General features: G+C 38.4%; 1 protein-coding gene across 12 annotated transcripts in view; it reads right to left on the reverse strand.

Moving 5' to 3' along the window:
• Positions 1 to 21,480, reverse strand: part of UBR5 (ubiquitin protein ligase E3 component n-recognin 5) — a 79,764-nt gene that overhangs the window by 11,879 nt on the left and 46,405 nt on the right. For 5 of the 12 annotated variants that reach the window (XM_040696383.2, XM_040696382.2, XM_040696376.2 and 2 more), the window contains 24 exons: positions 20,857 to 20,901; positions 18,151 to 18,277; positions 16,134 to 16,285; positions 15,659 to 15,754; positions 15,156 to 15,279; positions 14,734 to 14,831; positions 13,457 to 13,605; positions 12,969 to 13,060; positions 11,894 to 12,040; positions 11,677 to 11,795; positions 11,455 to 11,581; positions 11,224 to 11,353; positions 10,540 to 10,700; positions 9,763 to 10,002; positions 8,895 to 9,018; positions 8,103 to 8,214; positions 6,860 to 6,991; positions 5,702 to 5,959; positions 5,054 to 5,322; positions 2,812 to 3,023; positions 2,231 to 2,461; positions 951 to 1,024; positions 266 to 438; positions 53 to 187 (listed from right to left, as the gene is read on the reverse strand). In XM_040696383.2, the coding sequence (XP_040552317.1) occupies positions 53 to 187; positions 266 to 438; positions 951 to 1,024; positions 2,231 to 2,461; positions 2,812 to 3,023; positions 5,054 to 5,322; positions 5,702 to 5,959; positions 6,860 to 6,991; positions 8,103 to 8,214; positions 8,895 to 9,018; positions 9,763 to 10,002; positions 10,540 to 10,700; positions 11,224 to 11,353; positions 11,455 to 11,581; positions 11,677 to 11,795; positions 11,894 to 12,040; positions 12,969 to 13,060; positions 13,457 to 13,605; positions 14,734 to 14,831; positions 15,156 to 15,279; positions 15,659 to 15,754; positions 16,134 to 16,285; positions 18,151 to 18,277; positions 20,857 to 20,901 (3,527 nt within the window). The remainder of the gene's footprint in view (positions 1 to 52; positions 188 to 265; positions 439 to 950; positions 1,025 to 2,230; positions 2,462 to 2,811; positions 3,024 to 5,053; positions 5,323 to 5,701; positions 5,960 to 6,859; positions 6,992 to 8,102; positions 8,215 to 8,894; positions 9,019 to 9,762; positions 10,003 to 10,539; positions 10,701 to 11,223; positions 11,354 to 11,454; positions 11,582 to 11,676; positions 11,796 to 11,893; positions 12,041 to 12,968; positions 13,061 to 13,456; positions 13,606 to 14,733; positions 14,832 to 15,155; positions 15,280 to 15,658; positions 15,755 to 16,133; positions 16,286 to 18,150; positions 18,278 to 20,856; positions 20,902 to 21,480) is intronic. The other 7 variants (XM_046937968.1, XM_040696377.2, XM_040696381.2 and 4 more) reach the window with 5 other exon arrangements.

A 21,480-nucleotide genomic window follows, 5' to 3' on the forward strand; every position in this document is an offset into this window, starting at 1 on the left:
GCAGTAGCTTAAATAGCTGTGTTGTTTAAGATAATAAAATCTTTAAATCTACCTCAAGGCAGTTTCTATCCACTGTAACTTCCATTAAGCACTTCCCGCTGTTGGCAGAAGATGAATACAGACCCTGGCTTGGTCGACCAAACAGATCTTCTTTGCGAGCATTTGGCTGAAAATTAACAAAAGCATTCTGGGTAAATAATATACTTCAGTTAGAAAAGAAGTAGTAAATTTCAGTTATCTTCCCAAATGCTATCTCTGGTGTCACCTGTAGTAGGTGGGGCTGGTCTGCCAAGGGAATGGCTTCCGCCAGAGGAACCTCAAAAGGATTGGGTGGAATGCAGCCAAGGAACGTCATTGAGTCTGATCGTCTGAAGAATGGATGGTTTTGGCCAGTCTCTGCTGGAAGGGAGTCGTCATCTTTGTCATTAAGTGCGGCACCTAATCGTCAGAGAAGATGCCATTGCAATTTTCAGTTATAAAAGCAAAAGCAATACAAATTATTAAAAAATTAAGCATCCTTCTTAGCTATCTGACTGAAGGAGCAGGATTGCAAGCCACCTCCCAGTAACTGTTAAAGCTCTTATAGGATGTTTCCACTAATCCACCCACCCCCCCTTTATTTATTTAAAGTTGTTAGTTGTCATTTTTATACCTTTTACTGCAAATTTTACGAATTCTACTCAATGTGCACTGCTCCTCTATACACACTTCACTACTTTTGGCAACATTTTCAACAGGTCAAAACTGTCACAGTTCAGCTCAAATTCAAATTTTGAATTCTACAATTGCACACAACTCTAAGTAAGGGCACAAACTCTGCCGCTTTGAGAGAAAGGAGATGAAATGGCAAGTATAAAAAGACTTTTTCAGTCTCAACTAGCTAATTGGGACAAAAACACTACAGAAGTGATGTATTTTAGCATACTAAAGGAGCATTTCTGTATACTAACTTTGATTGGTGTCATCATCGTTCTCATGTTCTGAATCTTCATTGTCAAGACCCAGTTCCAAAAGCTCCCGAGTTCTAAAAGAATAAAAAGCATTTACAGCTGCAGCAGTCAATAAAAAGCCAGACCCTAAACAAGAGATATATCTGCAAGCTATAAATAATAAGAACTCTAAAATGACTGGTGAATAAGTAGAGCTGTTGCATGAGGAGGTGGTGTTCAGAGCTGTAGAGTACTTCTCATTACATAATCACTACATTACTCACACAGTTACCCCATTTGACCACCTCCAGAGCTTGAGCTGAAGTTAAAGTTTAAGGCAGCAATGGGTACATTCTTTTTTAAAGACTATGCCAATATTAAAAAAAAATCTAGGAATCTTGAATTAGAGGAAGAATTACAGGTGAATAATAGTTCATAATATATTCACTTGTGTAGAATACGGTAGATAACCTACAAAAATAATGCCACCAATCAGATATCAAAATTAAGCAGGTTTCTGAATTGTTTACTAGAGAAATGGATTCTACTGTATTATAACAGGGATCAAGAACTTTGATTAGTATTCATTTGTGGCAGTGTGTGGATTCTGAAATATATTCTGGAATTACGAGGACTGTCTAAAAGTAATGCCTCCTATTTCATTACGTCCTCCTGGATTTCCTGGAAACAAGATAAACCATCAACTCTGATTGCTACATTGTGATAGTGACTACGCTGAAGGCTCCAGCTTTCAGAGTCAGGCCAGAGAAGAAAACCTTTCTCTTGCAACAAATAATTCCAGGCCTCATAGCAGTCTGAAGATCATGTAGCACACTGCCAATCTTGGCTGGACTGTCCTTATCAAACCCACAGTGTAGTCTGGATTTGGCACCTTATAACTTCCATCTGTTTGGGCCAATGAAAGATGGGTTATGTAGGCAACATTTTCCTAGCATTTATGCTATGACAGCAGTTGTGAAAGTGTGAGTCACCTCTACTGGTACAGATTTTTACAAGCATGGCATGCCTGCTCTTGTTCATCATTGGCAAAAGCACACAGGTAATAGTGGTAACCACGTTGAAAAAGCATTCTGTATCTGAAAATCAGCTCTATCAAATAGTAATACTGTGCTCTTTTTATCTGTTGTAGTTTTCATGGAAATAAATAGGAGGCATTCCTTTCAGAGTCATCTACATATATAGATAAGTGTATTTATTTGAGCTGCTGATTAGCATCTCCAGAGATGGAAAGATGGGGGCATGTGCAACATTTACAAAAGTTTGTGAGTCAGACTTGATACCTTTTCCGTTCCAGCTGAGGAGTATCCAATGTTGTCTGTTGATTCATTGCTTTAATCCAATAAATCAGCGCTTGAAAAACATAGGCTACATGTTTTAGTGAACAGACATCAAGAACAGGAAGAACATCTGAGTGCTCATCATTGTGAGAACGCATCAAAGACAGCGCGTAGTTCAGGAAATCACCACGTGCTGACATCATTCCCTGACGGGCACTGAGTAAAGTAGCACGCCTGGAGAAAGAAAAAGGAATACAAAGGGATTAGGCACCACAGGCATCCTTCCTGATTTAGTCTCTGCATCTGAAATACAGATGTCAAAATTCAAAGAAGTGCAATAAGAGTAATGATCATGATTTCATGCTTCACTATGCATTAGCAGCTCAAGTGCTATATAGTACAGTTAATACCTGAGATGATTCTAGTAAATCAGAACTAAATCATAACAACACAAAAAGCCACTTTTTAAATCAAAACAACTACTGCTATGTTACCAAAGTAAATCCTTAAATGTCTGTGAATGTAAAGATTCGACTGTAAAAAGAGCACTCATACCACATCCAGCAATCAGACTATTTTCATACCTTCTTCCCTCGAGTGTTCTTAAGCTGGCTTCCTCCCGGGCTGTCATCCTTTCCCTTCTGGCTGAGTTCTGAGAAGCATGGAGAGGATGATTTGGATGCCCAGGATCACCAGCGGATGCTAATGCAGAACCATAACGCAGCTGAGCTTCTGTGGAGTCCATTATACTAACCATCCAATTCCAAGTAGGAATAAGCTTTTCTTCTACATAATTCTATACAGAATGAGATTTAGTGAGTTTCACAAACAACAGATTTAGACGATAAGAATACAATTTCAACATAAGCCCTCACCCATGACTTTTACATTTACATCACTTCTCCCACAAACAGGTTGTAAAAGCCCATTGAAGAGTGAAAAATTAAAAAAAAATCTGAGATCTTTATTGAGACAGCTGATTTACTGTTAAGGTGTGCAGCTCTCATCACTTACTTGCCTGGTGTCTGTAAGGCATTCTCTAAGCCATCCTTCTCTTTTCTTTGGGCACCTTTTCTAATCCTCACCTTATGACCACACAGCACCTCCCAGGTGCACACGTTTTGGGGATTTTGGTCTAATTCCCACTGTATTGGTAGCTTTTAAGTCCTCACCTCGGAACGTTGTTCCCCAGCCTTCACCACTCACAACTAATTCAGTTAAGAAGACAGAATTAAGACCTGCACAGAGATCTATGCCTGCATACAAGATTTCCCCTCCTAGTTCAGTCTTTGCCTCATTTGGTCCCTAAACTAGCTCTGCAGCCTGCTTTCCTTGCCATTTACGAACTGCATCATGTTGGTTTTTTTTCTAGCTGACCCCTTCCTCCCCCCCCCACCCCCTCCCCCTTTTTTTTTGATCCAACACAAACCTCCTTTATATTCTGGTCTTTAAAAACATCCCTCACACTTCCAACATCTTCCTGTATCCAGCAGACTCACAAAATGCTAACTCAACCCCTGTTTTTGTTTCTAAATCAAGTTCAGCTCTCAGGCTTCCATAGGCCAACATACACCACTCACTGCCTCAGCTAGACAACACTGCTGTACACTTACAGCATAATAATTGCAAAACATCTCTACTCAGAACAAACAATACTCTCCCACAAAGAATCTTCTACACAGAAATTTATTTTAGCCCCACCAGTAGTTAACCTGGGTTCTCTTATTTCTTCCCCTACATATTTATTCTGGAATCACTGAAGTACAGGAACATCTTTGCATCATTCCTCTCCCTAACAAAAACCTTCCACTGCACTGTGAAAATACAGCCAATACAGATACCTCATGGCACAACTACAAGTAATTACATTGTTTACATAATAGTATTAATAGAAAAAAAGAAAAAAAAACATTGCTTGAATTTGTGAACTCTCCAAAGCAGCAGTAATACTTTTACAGCTGATTTCTGTACTAAATTCTGTATAGGTTATTTGCCTCTACACGGTATGCCCATATTCAAACCTATAAATACAGTCAAAGCACTGAAGTTCCTCCTTCAGACATTTTTAGTGTCTCAGACCAGTTTCTGCCTACGCACGCCAGTTACTAAACCTCCCTCCCAATTATTTCTCTGAAGGTTCATTTTGCATTTCACATATACTTTTAAAGATCATCAGTCAAGAGCACAGCACCAAAAATATGTACATAAGAGGGAAGGGATGATTATGTCCCTGCAAGCAGCAGCAGCAAACAAGTACATTTTGAAGATTCTTTACCTCAATTATTTGGACCTCACTAACTTTTGTATTTTATGAGACACAACAGCTCAGGTCAAACAAGAATCTTGATATGAAAATACAAACAATTTAATGGAAGTAGTAAACTAGAGCTACTTCAATCTACATTCTCTCTCAAACAAGGAGAGCCCAGGAGAGTTGGTACCACTTTAGCCTCGAGAAACAGACTCAGTAGGTTCTTAATGACTCTGTACCCAATGAAAAGGTAGAAACCCAGAATATTTGCAGTGGTATCCAATGAATGGACAGAGAGCAATAGGCACAAACTGAAATACTTGGAAAACTCATTTAAACATAAGAAAAAAACTGTGAGATCTGTCCAGCACAGAAACAAGCTGTCAAGACTAGTTGAGAAGTTTCAACTCTTGGAGAAGTCCTCAAAAGCCTTCTCCTCTTAGACAGCAGTGAATATGGACTAGCTAGTCTCCAAAGGTCCCTTTCAACCTCAACAATTCTATCATTCTACCTCAGAAAAAAAAACTCCACTATATTGAAATTATGCTTATCTGCAAAGTTTTGGATATTCTTACCTGCAAGTTAACTGCATCTTGATAAGTCAGCTTCACTGCAGCTGGGATCTGGGAGTACACTAAATGATTGTACTTGGGAATGAGACCCATTAGGTCAGATATCTGCCGTATCACTATACTGTAGGCTCGTGCTAAACTGCTGGCAGATGTTAAATAGCTGCTTGCATTGCTGGCTTCAAGTGCTGCAGCTGCTGCTGCAGCGCTCGTACTGATGGTACCGCTCCGGCGTAGGTTTGATGGATCAATGTAAATCAAGCCTGCTGAACTTGCTAAATACAAAAGTATGACATTAATGAATTTAAGCTTTGCCATGCATTTTATGTATTGATCAATATAATTAACATTTCTAGGAAAGAAAAAAAAAACTTGTAAATATTACTGACCTTAACAACTACACCTATTAAAAAGTTACTACCTACAAAAAAAGAACTGTAAGTACATTTACTGTAATTAGTAACATCTCAAGAACGAGACTAGATCCCTCCTTTTGTTAAATTCAAACCCAGAACTGGAACAGTCAAGGCATACCATTGCTATCCTTCTAAAAGAAATACATAACATTTCATTCTTATAAAACAATAGAAAACGGAGAAGAGAGCAAATCCAGGAGTTAAGTGACATACACACATGCATTTTACTCATACTTGCCTGCTGGGGTAGATGTGCTAGAAGGAGCAGTGCTAGTAGTTCTCTGGTTCTGGGTATTACGTACAGCCCACTGCATCGAACGGGGTGCTTGGGCAGCACCAGTGGCATGTGAGCTATTTGTGGTTCGCTCCAGAGGTTCATCAAGCATGAAGGTCTCCTGTTCCATGTCATCACTCTGACTGCTGCTGCTATCCGAGTCACTAGAATCATTTGATTGAGAGTCATCTTCAGAAAAAAATGCTGGAACACTGCTAGCTCCTATTAAAGAAAACAAGCAATGAGCAGTAATTGACAACTACAGCTGTACACACACATGCATATATCATGTAATCACTGTAAACATTTTCATGAGAACAAACTACACACACTAAAAAGTTCAGGTGCCACAGCTGCTAATTTAACAAGTTATTCTTATGACATACCATAAATTTTCCATAGCAGGTTCACAAAAAAAACCACTAAGATTATCTGAGTTCCAGAAGAGAAATTAAGAAATAATTCAGTTCTTAAATTTTCACCAATTTTGTCCCTAGGCAGTGAGTTCTAAAACTAGGCTTTCAAACTGGACAGCACAGCAGTTTCTTTCAAAGAAGCCTTAATATGATTGGCCAGGTTTCACACTGTGTTTTAAACCACAGCTAACTGCTACACTACAAATGAGTGAAAACATTTCACTGCCCTTCACAATGATACTAGATAATTTCTAGCTAACACAGGCAGAAGCTTCATAAGAATAGAGAAAACAGGTCTAATTTTAGCACGTGTTCTGAAAAAGTCTGCATAGCTTCTTCCAACTACAGGCAAAGAAAAAGCAAAGGGAAAACAAGAAATATGGAAAGATGGAGGTGGGAGAGAAGAAGGTGGGCAAAGAGGAAAAAGAAAGGGAAAATAAGATTACAAGGAAAAGGTATTTGTTATGAAATGTCATAACCAGGTAATTCTCGCTCTGCTCAATCTAACTGCAAAGTAAATAATTTCTCCAGGGCATCTTTGGAGTGTCAGACAGAGTCCAGATCTGAACATGAAAGATAATGCTTCTTAGATTAAAACAGCCCCGCCCTTATTAAAGCTGAATTAAACCACTAGCATTTCTTTTTCCTGTGTAACTTAGTTTTAATACCTCAACAGCTAGATGAAACACAAGATGATGTGGCATACCTGCTTCTGACCCAGCAGTAGCTGCAGTGACAACACTTCTGCGCCCACTAGCATTGTCCTGATTACTGTGGTTACTCTCACTGTCACTTTCTGTTTCAGCAGCAGCTAGCAAATCCAACTCCATATCACTGCCTACAAAAACAATATAAAAAAAAAAATCTCATGTTTAAAAACGGAAAAAAACAGAATGGCTGTGGTGGATCAAAGACATATTAAACTAAACCCAGTGCCTCTTGCTATAGCAAAAACTAACAGATATGCAGGGAAAGAGCACAGAGACAGTGCAAATACGTAGCAATACTTGTAGCTTATTTCCTCATTTTCCAGCAGTTAGCAATCCCTGGCCTTCTCACTCAATACTGTGCGTATATATTCAACACACACATGCTGATAATTAAGGCTTGAAGGATTCACAGCATCACCAAAACCAAAAGACTTCATGACTTTTCACATACGTGTATTAGGACAATTAACCATACACTGCTTCAAACAAATACCCAAGAAACATCTGAAAACACAAAATAACTATGTAAATCTAACTAAAAATACAAGTTCTATTCAATTTTAAAGTTTTGAAATTGAATGTTCTAAATACTCAGCAAGTAAATAAACTGATTTCCTGTCTTTTGAATTAGTTGACTGGAAACACAAGGCACAGTAAGAAAGAAGGTCATTTTTTCCTTTACAATAGCTTTGGGCAATCTAAACTCAAAGTGACTCATACAAGATAAGTCACATAAATGGCAAAAAAAAAAAAATCATACATAATGGATGAATTTTGTCTATTAAAAACATGATCCAGAATTTAGTGTTACACGATTGATTTGAAAACTGGCTCATGATGCTTCAGATCCCTTTTGAGAACACCTACTATAGCCACTATTCTATCGTTAGCCATTTGAGAGTAAGCTACTCTTCAATCCACCAAAGAGTTTGTGTAAGAAACTGTACCAATACTGTCAGCAGCAGCAAATACAAATGGTAAAATAGAAGTTACCAAACCATCTTTTTTTTTGATACTTCAATATTCTCCCCTCGTGCATGAAGAAAAATAAAAATGCTTCTGCACAGTCCTAATATGAACCGTACATAATTTTGCCCTAAAATCATCTCCTAAGCCCTTTAGTTCTCTCTGCTCATGTCAGGCTCATAGATCACGACCACTGATGGCAATTAAGATCTCATTTTTGATGCACAGTTTGTTAATCCAACCAGCACTGTGCACAATGTACATTACACATACCATCTTCATCATGCTCATCATGCTGCCCTTCTGCTTCAGCATTTTCTTCACCATGTTCTTCCTGCTCATCGTGGTGGTCTTCCTCACCAGCTACCCCCTCAACAACCTCAACCTGAAGAGAGTATTTTAATTTTATGTTACAATAAATTCCATACAAAAGATAACTTACATATTTTCGGAAACAAACAAGTACAACATTTGATATAAAAAACTACTGAACAAGAAAATGCATCTAAGAAAGATGACCTCAAAATTGAATTGATGTAAACAGAAAATTAACTTTCAGCCACAGTAGTTGTTTACAGTTGTTGAGGGCACAGCACCATAAAAAGCAGTCCATGCCCACAGACGAGAAGTAGTTTTGGATATTAAGACTTTTATGCTGAAATGATAAAACTGACTATAAAACCTAAAAGTCATTTCAATATATTGAAGAGTTACCATCCTCTAGTAATCATATACCTTCAAAGTGTTTTAATGGGGAGTTCTAATACAGTGTAAAATTATATACAAAGGATACTACAGATGCATTTATTGGTAGACTAAAGCATATTCTGCCAAACTCAAAGCACATCTCATACTCTGAAGAGACTATTGTTGAGTACAAAACAATGTTGATTACAAAGTTCTGTGAAAGTAAGACGCTTATGGCATTTCATGGACTCAACAGTACTGGAGGGGATAGTTTCAGTTTTGCAAACCCAAGGTCCTGATGTATAGACTTTTGGGTTAGGGGTTAAAGCATTTGCTAATGTATCAGGTGCCATGCTTAGGAATAATTAGAAAACTGACCTCTTCCACATCTGCTGAAACTATATCATCTTGTTCTTCATCCCTGCCACGAACTGGCTGCGACTGGCTGATTCGTCTTTGCTGAGGATTCCTTATGATGTAGGATGACTGAGACTGACTCGAACTTAAATTAATAAACAAATAAAACGGAGAAGAGAGGGAAGGTGTCATAACAAAAACTCATTACGAAACAAAGCATGAAAGTATGATCACCTTTGTTCCCAGATGGGTGGGTAGGAGGCCATATTGCTGATAGCAAAGCCAAACTGAAATGGTAAATTAGCACAACTAGAACACCTAAAGCCAGTAAAATCTTTTAAACTAGTAAGAGAAACTCCAAGCTTCATATCTAAATATATCCACAGTCCGTAGACCAATTACGTTCAGATAAAAGCTGGCAAAAACACTTTTTGCTATTTCTCAGAGGTAAACGGTGAAAGGTAAGAAGAAATTCTTGTAAGTCAAACAAGAAATTCCTGTTAGATTAAAAAATAAGATTTTAAAAGATTTTTCACAATTAGGGCAGTTACCAATCTGAAAAAATTGCACCAAAACACTGTGGAATTTCCACTCTTGGAGAGATTCAGAACCTAAAACGGACAAGGGCCTGAGTGACCTTACAAAAACCTAAGTGGGAACTTTGGGGGTACTGGTGGGAAAAGGGGAAGGGTTATAACTTACAACCTCTGGACATCAGTATCAACCTAAATCTCTTTAGAGATCTGTCAGTAGGTAGTACTTCCAAAATACTTGGCCAGAATAAAAAGCTTCACCACTTTTCCATTAGCAAAATGCTAACAATAAAACATAACACAAACAACAAAACCACCCTGAACATTCTCTGAAAAGAAAAAACAGCTAACTTTACCTGCTAGACTGGTCAGAGGAAGGTCTTGGTGGTAGAGGCTCCACAGAAAACAGTTCTTCACTTCCCTGCATGGCATCTATACTAGTGCTAGCTAGAGTGAAGGGTGCTGTAGGACGTGCAATTCCCATCCTGACTGGAATAATTAGAGATTCTGCTACATTGCACAACTCTTCAACAGCATAAGGCAATAATGCCTGGAATACACGTTTACATTTCCCAATTGGCTGCGGGATAAAATTGCTAGAAGGGAAAAAAAAAATTAAAAAAAGGAAAAATAAAGGTTAAGTAGGCTGTGTTTTCAAAATTCTTTATATCAGTTTTTTTCAGAAAGTTGAAACAATTATCTTTAATACACGGTGTTGCTATATGTACATATATATGCAAAGCTACTGAAGTCAGTTAAAAACACTCATCATTCAGTAACTTGAGATTAGGGTTGGATATTTAAATTACCACTGACAAGCAGCCATTGATTGTATTTATTTTTTTATTAACCTGATTAAAAAAAACCTACCACCAAAAATCCTAAAGTCTTAAACAGAGAACTTCAGCATTTATGTTACTAAGGAAGTAAACTTAAACTACACGGCAGCAGCAGCTATTATGCAGTTCAGATATACACACATCATCATAAACAACACTGCCTACAGACTGCAAATTAATTCAGACGTTTCTGTCTCTTGGTGATTAGTATCTCTAGTTGTATCAACTCATGTTGAGAGAGAATTAAAAAATAAATAAAAGCAAACAATGAAAACAAACACCATCCACACTTACTTTTTCTTTTTGGAAGACGCCATTTCAACGCTAAGAATGACAAACACCCTTGCCACAGAGCGCAGGAATCTCATTGTAACAGCAATAGCTTCTTCTCTGCGTCCAGGTGTATACTTGTTTTGTAATTCTTTTACAAGAGTACCCAGTAGAGTATCTAGGAGCTGCAGAAACAGATCATTAGAGTCCAATAATGGTACGTGCGAAACAAGCCAGATTAAGATTCAAGAAAACAGACCACAGTCCTAACAGTGTGATTTCAGAAAAACACAACTAATTTCATGTCATTTTTAATTTAGTCTCCAAGCATTTCACCCAAAATACCCTGGAATATCTTATATCACAGGGAGACTATAAGAAAGATGGAGAAAGACTTTTTAGCAAGCTCTGACATGGATGACAGGTTATGGCTTTGAACTGAAAGAAAGTAGATTCCAACTGGATATAAGGAATATATTTTTCATGATGAAGGTTTTGAAACACTGGAACAGATTCCCAAAGATGTTGCATTGCAGCCCATTAATGGAAGTTTCTGAAGTTGCACAAGGCTATGAGCAACATGATCAAACAGAAATATGTCTGCCCATGGCAGGCTGGTGGACTATATGATCTTCAAGGGTCCCTTCCCAACCCATACTGCTCCACAATTATTCAGAATCTATGTAAGACACGGCTAAGCCTGCTTACCAAAATGTCTGCTGTGCACTTAACAATAAGGCAGTGTGTAAAACAGTCCAAGCGAATAGTTCCACTTTGCTGATTGAGGTAAACTTGTTCTTCAGGCAAAAGATGGCCTATCCTACTGCTTGCACTAAGACTTGGAAAGAAAAACAAAGAAATGAAATAAAATTTATGTAAGTCAGCAGGCCTCAAACGTTAGATCAAATTTTACATTGATGACTAATTGTAAATACACACGGGTCTTTATTTTCTTGGGATCCAAACATTATCATAGATTTCAGTGCATTCCAGTCTTGCAAAACACGTTCCAAAGCAAGCTGGGCAAATCGAGGAGGTTCTAAATCATGATCAGGCATATCGGAATCTAAAGAGAGAAAAAAGCAATGTAAGAAGGAGGTATTGGAGTACGGAATTTGCCATTTATTATAACCACCATTTATTAAGTGACAGCACTCTTACCCTCAGGATTTGCAGTTTTACGATTGCGATCTTCCCTAATTCTAGGTGGTCTGTATTGGCAGTGTTCCACAGTTTGCCTGGCAACTGTCTGTACTAAAAACAGCAGAAGATGTTCTCCCCTATAATGAAAAAAGTCAATTAATGGCGATACGATATACCATGTATTTTAAAGTAAGAAAGATTACTCTGCCCTAGGTCATTGCACATACAAACTTGCCTGCTATTTGGCATAGTTACAAGGTTTGTGGTGGTAAGCAGACGGTAGAGGAGATCAAGGCGAGCAGACTTCTGTCCTGCAATTAGCGTTTTACACTTGCACTTTTCCCAGCAATCACAGTAAGCTGTGGGGGATGTTCGTTTCAGTCTGCAAGAAAGAAGAAATACAGCAAAACGGTGTTACAGCAGTCCACAAGGTATCAAGTATTTTCTACACAGGCTGGGGTGTTAGCAGAGATATTAAGATTCCTGCTAGTTTTCCCTTATTAGCAAGATCCAAAATATGGCTTAAAAGAGCAGTGTAGAAACTGTGCATTTCTACACTTGGCATTTACTATTCTTGTTTCTTACGCTCACTTTATGAAGGTAGTTTCGCTGGACAGCTTTTCATAGTGCTCATCCAAGAAAACCATCTCATCCAAAACAGCATCCAGCTAAGAAAGTTAGACTGAGAATCCCTTCTACATGCAGTAGAATCTCAGTAATGTTATAATGTTGAGAAAATCTTTATAACTGCATCTGTTAGCACTGTTATTACAGCAAGGATATTAACGTGGTAATGTTTACATACAGTAACAGTGGTATAAAACATCTGCAGCTTCAAAGCTTTACTAGGCTGATCAGATCCTGACTGCTCATTTAACTGCTAGCTCATTTCTCCCTTTTTACATCTGATTTCAGGGATGAATATACTACAGTTCTTTCTGAAACTTCACCAAATGAGCTGTCATTGGGATTCATTGGCTTCAGAAAACTTTGAGATGCCCAAAATGAAGAATATTATTCTCAGATAATTAAGCACTTATGGATGTTGGACTTGCTCATTTACTCTCAATTTTAAGAAGTGGAAAGTAGAAGACCACCCTATGTTACTATTCAAATTCTGACCCATAAAAATCAATCTTACAGAGAAGAAGGGAAGGAAGATAAAGGTATTTAAAATTGTTTATTAATCTTATAGTATCTGAAGACTTTAACCAAGGGGAAAAAAAAAAAAACCTAAACCAATTAATCACCAAGAGAGAAATGAAGCCACAAGACTAGTTTTATTATAAGAAGCAGAACAAAAGACTTACTTGCAGTCGTGTCCTTTGTGACACACCCTTGCACACTCTGTGCAACAACAAAGAGATTCTAACAGGCCACACGTTCGGCATTCAAATATATCCTAAAAAAGTTAGCCAAAATATTATGTTGTTATTATGGAGTTCTTTCAGAACACCTGAGGTTAAAAAAAAAATTGCACTTCCTTAAAATGATGTCTTCTCTTAGTCAGCTCTAGGAAGTGAAACTGTTGCTAGAATACTCACTGTTTGCAAAGAGCAGTTTCCATTACAGTTTTTGCTAAAGTTAGTGAGGGGAAAACCACACCCATTAACAGCAATATTCCGACCAATACTGCCAGCCTCAAGAGTAAGAAGCAATTAGGGTGGCAATGACAAAATACAATTAAAAGTTACAATAATTAAAACACCACTTGAATCATTTGAAAAATCAGATCACTAGACTAATACAATACATGGCTGAAAAATATACCTTAAATTAAAAAAAAAAAAAGCCTTACTTGGTTAATATGCTCTGCACCAGTCCAGGTAAAACTGCACGTATCATTACAACACAAAACGTACAAAGGAGAGTCATCTGGATTTGTACCAGAAGGACAAACCATTCCCATAAACACATCATCTTCTTTTTCACTTGAAGTCGCTTCAGCTAAAGGAACAGTAGAATACCAGTGTTAAAAATACAGAAGAACACACCACAGTAAAAACCACCAACAGTACCCATACAGAACAGAAGAATGATGGTACAAAATCACACGCAGAACTGTAAGTTTCAGTAAAGTCTTCTTTACAGATTTTTGAGAAAACCTTTTTTGTCACTATCTTAGTTTCAGCTGGGACAGTGATTTCCTTCATAGTGTCTGCTATGATGCTATGTTTTGGTTTTAGGAGAAAAGCACTGATGTCTCAAGCTGTTGCTGAGCAGTGCTGCACAGAGTCAAGGCTGTTACAGTTTTCTCAGCTTCTCATGCTGTCTTACCAGCAAAGGGCTGAGAGGGCACAAGGAGATGGAAAGTGACAGAATTAGGACAGTTGATCTTAACTGGACAAAGGGATATTCCATACCATATGAGATCACGCAGAAGATGCGGAAGGAAAGTTTAAAGCAAAAAGGGAAGAGCTCACTGGGCTGACTGTCACCATGCAGGAATCAACGGGGCATCAGTGGTGAGCAACTGCTTGTGCATCACTGTATCTCTATGTTTATAGATATCTATACCGGTATCACACTGGGAAGTGGGGGTAGTGAGCAAATGACTGTGTGGTGCTTAGCTACTTGCTAGATTAAACCACAACGGCCCCACTGCAGGTATTCAGAAGCTGCGATCACCAACAACTCTTTCCTTATTTTAGATTCACTGATACTCTAATCAGTACAAGAGATCACCACTTTGAAGGATTTAAAGAATTATCTATGAGCAATATTTTTACAAGGAACACACGCAGTCTGAAAGACATTGTCTCACAACAGTTCTAATCTGCTTATGACCCTCAAGTTCAGCTAATTAATGGCTAATTAAACACTGCTGCTTAAAAGTCACCAAGTCTGTGTTTGCATAAAAGTCTTTTCTTTAACAGCATCTAACGTGACATGAAATAACAAGATCTCCAAAACATGCAGCAGTATACATTGTTCTGTAAAGGTAGTCCAACCATCAGTTGCCCAAACGCACACATACACTCACACACAATACACTGTTAGCAATGAACGTGAATACATGCTAAGGCCAAACTTCAGAAGGAAACAACACACCAATAATGTGTGAAACCAGCATACCTTTAGCAATTTTTTGTGCAGTTTCTAGAATTGTAATTGCAGCAGGATATGCCCGGCCACTGACTGCTGACATGAATGGTGTCATGCCTCTTGCATCCCTGGGTGGTGGGAGGGGAAGAAATCAAACAGATCAAAACACTGAATTTATTTCATTTTAAACAGGAAAAGTACAAAATAAATACAAATGCTCAACAGTGCAAACCAGAAAAGCATTCAGGGAGATTAAGCACTCTTACTCATTTTACTTCTATGAAATAGAACTAATTCCAAAGGATGTCAGGATACAAACATTAACAACTTTGCGATGTTCTCCATTTTAGCAAAATGTGCCATTAAATAACCTTTAAAAAAGGCTTCTGTGCAATAAATTTAATGTGATATAACATCAAAAAAGTAGTGAGAATCCACTCGAAAGCACTTACTTGGCTGAAAGCAGTTCTCGAAGGTAAGGTTGTAAAACAACGCTATCGCACAGTAACTTCAGTATGAAATGGGCATTTGCCTTCCGATCTTTTGATTCCACTACAGATGGTTCAGTAGAAGGCCCTATAATGACAAAATGAAAGTGCACAGGAACCGTTTTCCCTCAAAAAAAAATGACTACCTATTAAACACAAATAATTCAATGTTTCACTTGGGCGATTAATCAGTAGGACTATTCAGCAGTTTGCAAGGTGCAGTAGCATTTCAATGAAGTACTGAGAATTTCAGTTCCAAGTTATGTTCCTAAATAGAGACAGCAAGCCTAGTTTTACTTAGCTAAGAATAACTTTTGCATAAAGCTTCATGTATTCCGCACACCCATGAAGTTCTGCTTCAATCCAATCTTCATTTGGTAAGAGGCATTTGCATACGTAGAAGGTGTGCGCAAGCTTTCAGCTCATTCTGCCTCTGAAGCATTATCAGATAAGCACGATGTTCTCACCTGGTATCGTGGAGGTGCTCGGTCCTTGGCCGGTGCCAGTCGCTGCTGTGGTAAGAGATCCCACAGCGGGGGCCAGGATAAAATCAATGTCACCATCTTTCAGTAAACAGAACAGCAGGATGTATATCAATATATCAAGACATCCCTAACAACATGCTCTTTCTGCAATGTCTAACACACTGCAGGGTTTCTGTATTTTACTGGTACTCTTTCCTACAAATGGCCACATTCCTAGACCAGCAATCAACTACAAAGCATATTTTACTGAAGTCTGACATCAGCACTAGAAAGACCCATATTGGATTTTAAAAGAACATTTAAGTCTTCAGTAAACTCTCAGAGCACTTCTTGCTACCTCACTGACATTAAGCGTTTAAGTCTCAAAATGAAATCTAATAAATTCACCTTAAATGTCATCGGTTCCTTCAGTAAATCTCTCATTTTACAGTTCAATTTATTACAACAGCAGACTTGCCTGTATCTATCGCAGGAGGATCTGGAACCCAGCTGGGAGGAGCTATTGGTGGAGAGACTGGGTCCTGGTGATCACTCGATGAAGCACCAGCTTCCTGTCTGCCCAGTCCAGCAGCTCTCAAGGATCTCCTCATCATTTCTCTTAACCTCAGACTGAATAATAACAATTAAAATGAGTAAAAATAGTCCAATTGTAATCTACGATTAGAACATTTTAAAGCAAACTTTCATGCTGGAAAAAGAAACCAAACTCTTCTTCAGCACGGAGTAGAATGACCAAAGAGGTATTTTTCATTCTTGTATTCTACTTAGTTATAAAAGGATACTAGCCTTGGAACAAAAGTCAGCCAACTACACATCAAGGTAGATTTGAGTCCAGAACATATCTACTTATCATCTGCTGCTGCTTGGAACAGAGTGCTGTGGAGGATAGGTATTTTCATCACTATTTGAGATCTCTTTTACCCCAAGGCTTCTGCCAGAGCCTTTGTCTTAAGCCTGCAAAGCGATTTGGTCTTCCTGTTGTTGGTTTTTTAAATCTAACTTCAAAAAGAAGTTCATGAAGGAATAAAAACGGGGCATAAAAAATATTTTTGCCAGGAGTAATTCATTAAAGACTGAAAGATCTGGGACTTCTTCCTTATATGTAACCTAAATCTACTCCCCTTTAAGCATGAAGCAATTTTCCCTTGTTCTATCACAACAGACTAAAAGAGTCTGTCCCTTTCTTTCCTGTACCTCCCTTTTAGATACTGAAAGGCCGCTATCCGGACACCTCAGAACTCTCTTCTGGCAGAAGAGTCCCAGTTCTTCCATCCTATCCTCGCAGGAGAGGCATTCCACCCTGGGATCATTTTTGTGGCCCTTCCCTGGACACACTCCAATAAGCCTATGTCTCTCCTATACTCCACATCTGGACACAGTACTCCAGGTGAGGTCACACCAGCACAGAGCAGAGGGCAGGATCACCTCCCTCACCCTGCCAGCCACACTTCTTTTGATGCAGTCCAGGATACGGTTGGCTTCCTGGGCTGTGAGGGAACATCGCTGGCTCATGTCCAACCTGCCATCCACCAATACCCTCAGGTCTTTTTCTGCAGGGCTGCATTCAATCCTTCCATCTCCCAGCTTGTATTAGTAGTGAGGGTTGCCTCAACCCAGGTGTAAGACCTTGCAGTTGGATTTGTTGAACTTCATGAGGTTCACCTGGGCCCACTGCTCAAGCCTGCATAGGTCCCTCTGGATGACATCCCATCCCTCTCATGTGTTAATTGCACCCTACAGCTTGGTGCCATCAGCAAACTTGCTGAGGGCACACTCGACACCACTGTCAATATCACGGTGATGAGGAATGCAGTTTGGGAAGGATAAAGACATGATTTAATATCCATTACCCCAACTACAGAGCTAACTAGTCTAGAGTGCTCTCAACCAAAAGGTACAGGTACCTTTTGGCTCTCTTGAAATCGAACACCATTCAGTCACCATCTTGGAAAGATGAACATAACCAGAGAATACTAAGATTCTGCCAAGATGAGAAGCCTATCCTTTAGAGTCACCTCAACAATCATTGTCAACTATATGACAATGACTGTTCAGGATAAGAGAATCCAATTCAGTTCTTCCCCTCTCATGTTCCATTTATCTGAATAAGTGACCACCTTTCCACAGAAATTCTCTTTAAAGAAAAAACTTGGTCACCATGAAAGTACTTCCAAGATACTTCATTCATCTTGAAGAACATAAGAGCTTATCCTCAAATTCTCTTTCCCCATAAGGAGAAACATTTCCATTTTGCTACTGAAAAGACAATACCCAAACCCCAGAAAATGGAATTAGTTTAATAATACCCCACCATTAGCTACCAATCTAGAAGGGCTGTTTGAAGCTGTGAGATCTGACTTCAAACTCGTAAGAGAGCCTATTTTTGAGCCATGTTGAAGAAAAGAATTAAGAGATTGGCAATAGCACCAAAAATCAGAATACAGAAAACAAGAGGAAAACTTCAGTCAGTTTACCTTCTGCTACTTGATGATCCTGCTCGACTTCCTGGACCGTTACTTGACACAACTGAAATTGCATTTGCAATTGCTTCCACAGCTGAGAGCCTTTCAGCAAACGTATTCCTTTCAGAGCGCTCAGCTTCTGAAAAAATAAGAAAAATTTTAGGTCAAGCTTTCACTTTGGAAAATTATAAGGAAGGAGCATAATGTATGAAATGCCACTAATCATAGTATGTTCCCTGTTATTTATTTTATTAAGATTTAGAGGGACACAGTAGGCTCAAGTAGCTACTTCGGGTTTTTTCTTCTTGTGATGTTTTTTTTTCTGTGGCAGTGTTTTGTTTTTTAAAAGGACAAGCAGTAACCATGATTCTCACAGGGTTTGATTTCCAAAAGGAAGGAAATACAAAGTACGAGAACGAGTTTTCAGTATCATCAACAGACAAGGATCTAATACAGCTGATTGCAGACACTTGCTGAGTACAAGGTTCCAAAGTAATGGCAATTAAAAAAAAAAAACCAGAACAAAATGAAACAAAAAAAATAAAATACTTCACAATGAGCAGCAACACGTAGTTCTATGCCTCTAAGATAGGTGCTCTACTTACAAGTATGCTTAGGAAAATTAACTGTGATGAGAATATAATACGGTACTGCAACCACTTTAAATTCAAGTATGAGCACTATTTCTGACATCTAAAACCTAAGCACCAACAATACCTAAAAGTCCTAGTCATAATCAGGATTGAGTTGTGCTGTACAAACTACAAAATCCTGCCTAATTGTATAGAGGACAACTTGAAGCAGCCACCTGAACAATAAAACCAAATTTCATTGCAAAATAAATACACAGATAAAGTGGTAAAAGTCAGCTGTGCACGACTAAGAGCCATCCCTTCTTTAGGGCTACTAGCAAGGATGACACAGCCATTACATAGCAAATTAAAAGTCACTGTTGCAGTGGATCCAAAAAGAACTGAAGGAGGAACCACATTTAGCAGGACAAAGGCCAGGAGAGGGACAATTTTCATGTCAACAGAGCCAATGACTATTTTCATTACAACCTAGAAGGAAAGGGTGCCTTTCTGACTAAAAAGATCTTTGAAGTGAATCTGATCACTCTTTCAGAACACTTCTCAGAGTTCCTACAGCTACTGCTCACTCAGAAACAAAACTTTAATGAATACCTGTGAACTGAGTTATCTGAAATTCACTATCATAAGCCTTCAAGCATTTTACATACTTTGGACATTTCCTCTAGTCCTGTCTTTCCTAAATCACTTCTACTGGCTAAACTCAGGAAACATCAAATCACAGAGGAGCACAATAACCTGTCCCCAGTTTTGTATGGTCTAGGTCCACTTCTTCTGCAATTTTTTTATCCAAGGCAGGAGCTGTGAGACAACTAGACACAGGATCTGAGCAGACAAAAAGCTCATCCCTGCCCTCACTTATTCTCCTTCTGGCAGTCCAGGAGGTAGAGAAAAAGGTCTCAGCCAGGCACCACTTTAGGTGCCGTAATTGCTAAGGGACATCAAATCCAGAGCCTGGAATTGAAGCCTTTAGCCCTACATCAGTCTTCTTTCAGTTCAACAAATGGCTGTGTAACTTACAGACAGTAACATTAATCACCACTGCCCTCCAGACGATGTACAGAAAATAAGCTTGTCCTAATATCACTCACTAGCAGTTACAAGTTGAAGGTGAATGTGATTTGAATATAAAGTCATGAATACCCTTTTATAAACAACATTTGTGAGAGAGAGGCAGAGGGTATCGAATCAGGTTCACATTTTTCGTGTTTCAAAAGTTAAATTACATCCAAATGAAGTTACTGAAAGAATGCCAAGGTTGCAAAGACAAGCACTCAAATTAGGAAAAGTCAGATTAAATTTGCCCATGCATCCTTATTTCAGCTTCCTTGTGTGCTTATAATCAAAACAGTCTTCAGCTACATAGATAGCTTTTTGGTGGTGGTAGTTTTCTTTTTTTTGCTTTGTTTTGTTTATTTTTTCCCTCAACAAGACCCCTGCCTCAATCAGTGCACAGGATGGACGACACACCAGAGATGAAGGGTTGTACAATGAGCAAGCTGCTTGTGCCTTGTTTGCTGCATGATCAGCATGTAGTAAAGCATTAACAGCTTGGAAAGGAGAGGGGAAAGCACCGTCCTGTGTTTAACATCACTGAACGCCACTTTGGAGAATGGGATCCTATTTCCATCACATCTAACAGCACAGAGAACTTTGTTAAACACGTTTTTATAAATTACAGTGATACATTTAACTCAATTTTGGACACGTAAAAGGTGCCTGACTCACAGAAATAATTAACATTCACAGAACAAATAAAATTACTGTTGAATCCATCTCTGGAGTAAAACATTTTAAAATAACACCTACACGAAAAGGTGAGATTATGCCCTAGGTTTCTCCAACAGAACTCTCAAAATTAGCCAACAGCTTTGAACGCAGAAAAATGTCAAGCTATACTACCTTCAAAAGATAAGAAATCTGTACCATTATCCCTATCTGTAAGATAGGGATACTGAGAAACAACTGAGGTCTACAAATGACTAAAATTCAATGACAGCACCATACAAAAAAAAAATCTCACAAGAGAGTTCATTCATTATTCAGTGCAGGTTTGTATGGTGTGCGTAAGTAAGGAATGGGGCCACACACTGAATGATGAGGATAAAAAGAAATATTGAATAGCTACCCATTCGGTGAGCACCGTCCATCTTGTGCACTGAATGAGGTAGTCCTGTGGAAAAAATAGTATGACGGTGTAATTAAAGACCATTTCACAATGCATACCCACGTACAGCACCTGGGTCAACTTAATTCTGGCATCTCCTAATTTTTTTTTTTTTGAGTGCTTGACTTAGCAACCTTGTTGTTCTATTAACATATTTTATACATAACAGTACTTAACAGACATTTTTAAATGGTGACAGTGACTAGCAGTAAGAAGTCTCTTATGTTTCTTAATATGTCAATTGCAAGTAACATTGGAAGCATTCATATAACACTTGAAAAATATTAAATACTGTTCCTTTAAAAGCTTGCTAGTGATATAACAGGGATACTAGCAACAAAGGAGAAAAAATATTTGCTTTCATTTAGAATTAATACAGAGATGCAGAGTTAGCCTTTTATAATGAATAAAATTAGTTCAGTATTCCCAGCTACTGAATTCTTATAAATCTTTAAGACAGTAATAAAAATGTCATCTCATCATCTTTGGCAGGTTCAGAGCATTTCAGGTGCTAAATTTTAAGCTACTCATATGTGAAGAATGCAGGATTTTAAATCAAGTTATCTGGACAATGCATAAAAGTTT

The sequence above is a fragment of the Gallus gallus genome, chromosome 2 (genome assembly GCF_016699485.2).
Source record: "Gallus gallus isolate bGalGal1 chromosome 2, bGalGal1.mat.broiler.GRCg7b, whole genome shotgun sequence".
NCBI classification, from domain to species: Eukaryota; Metazoa; Chordata; class Aves; order Galliformes; family Phasianidae; genus Gallus; species Gallus gallus.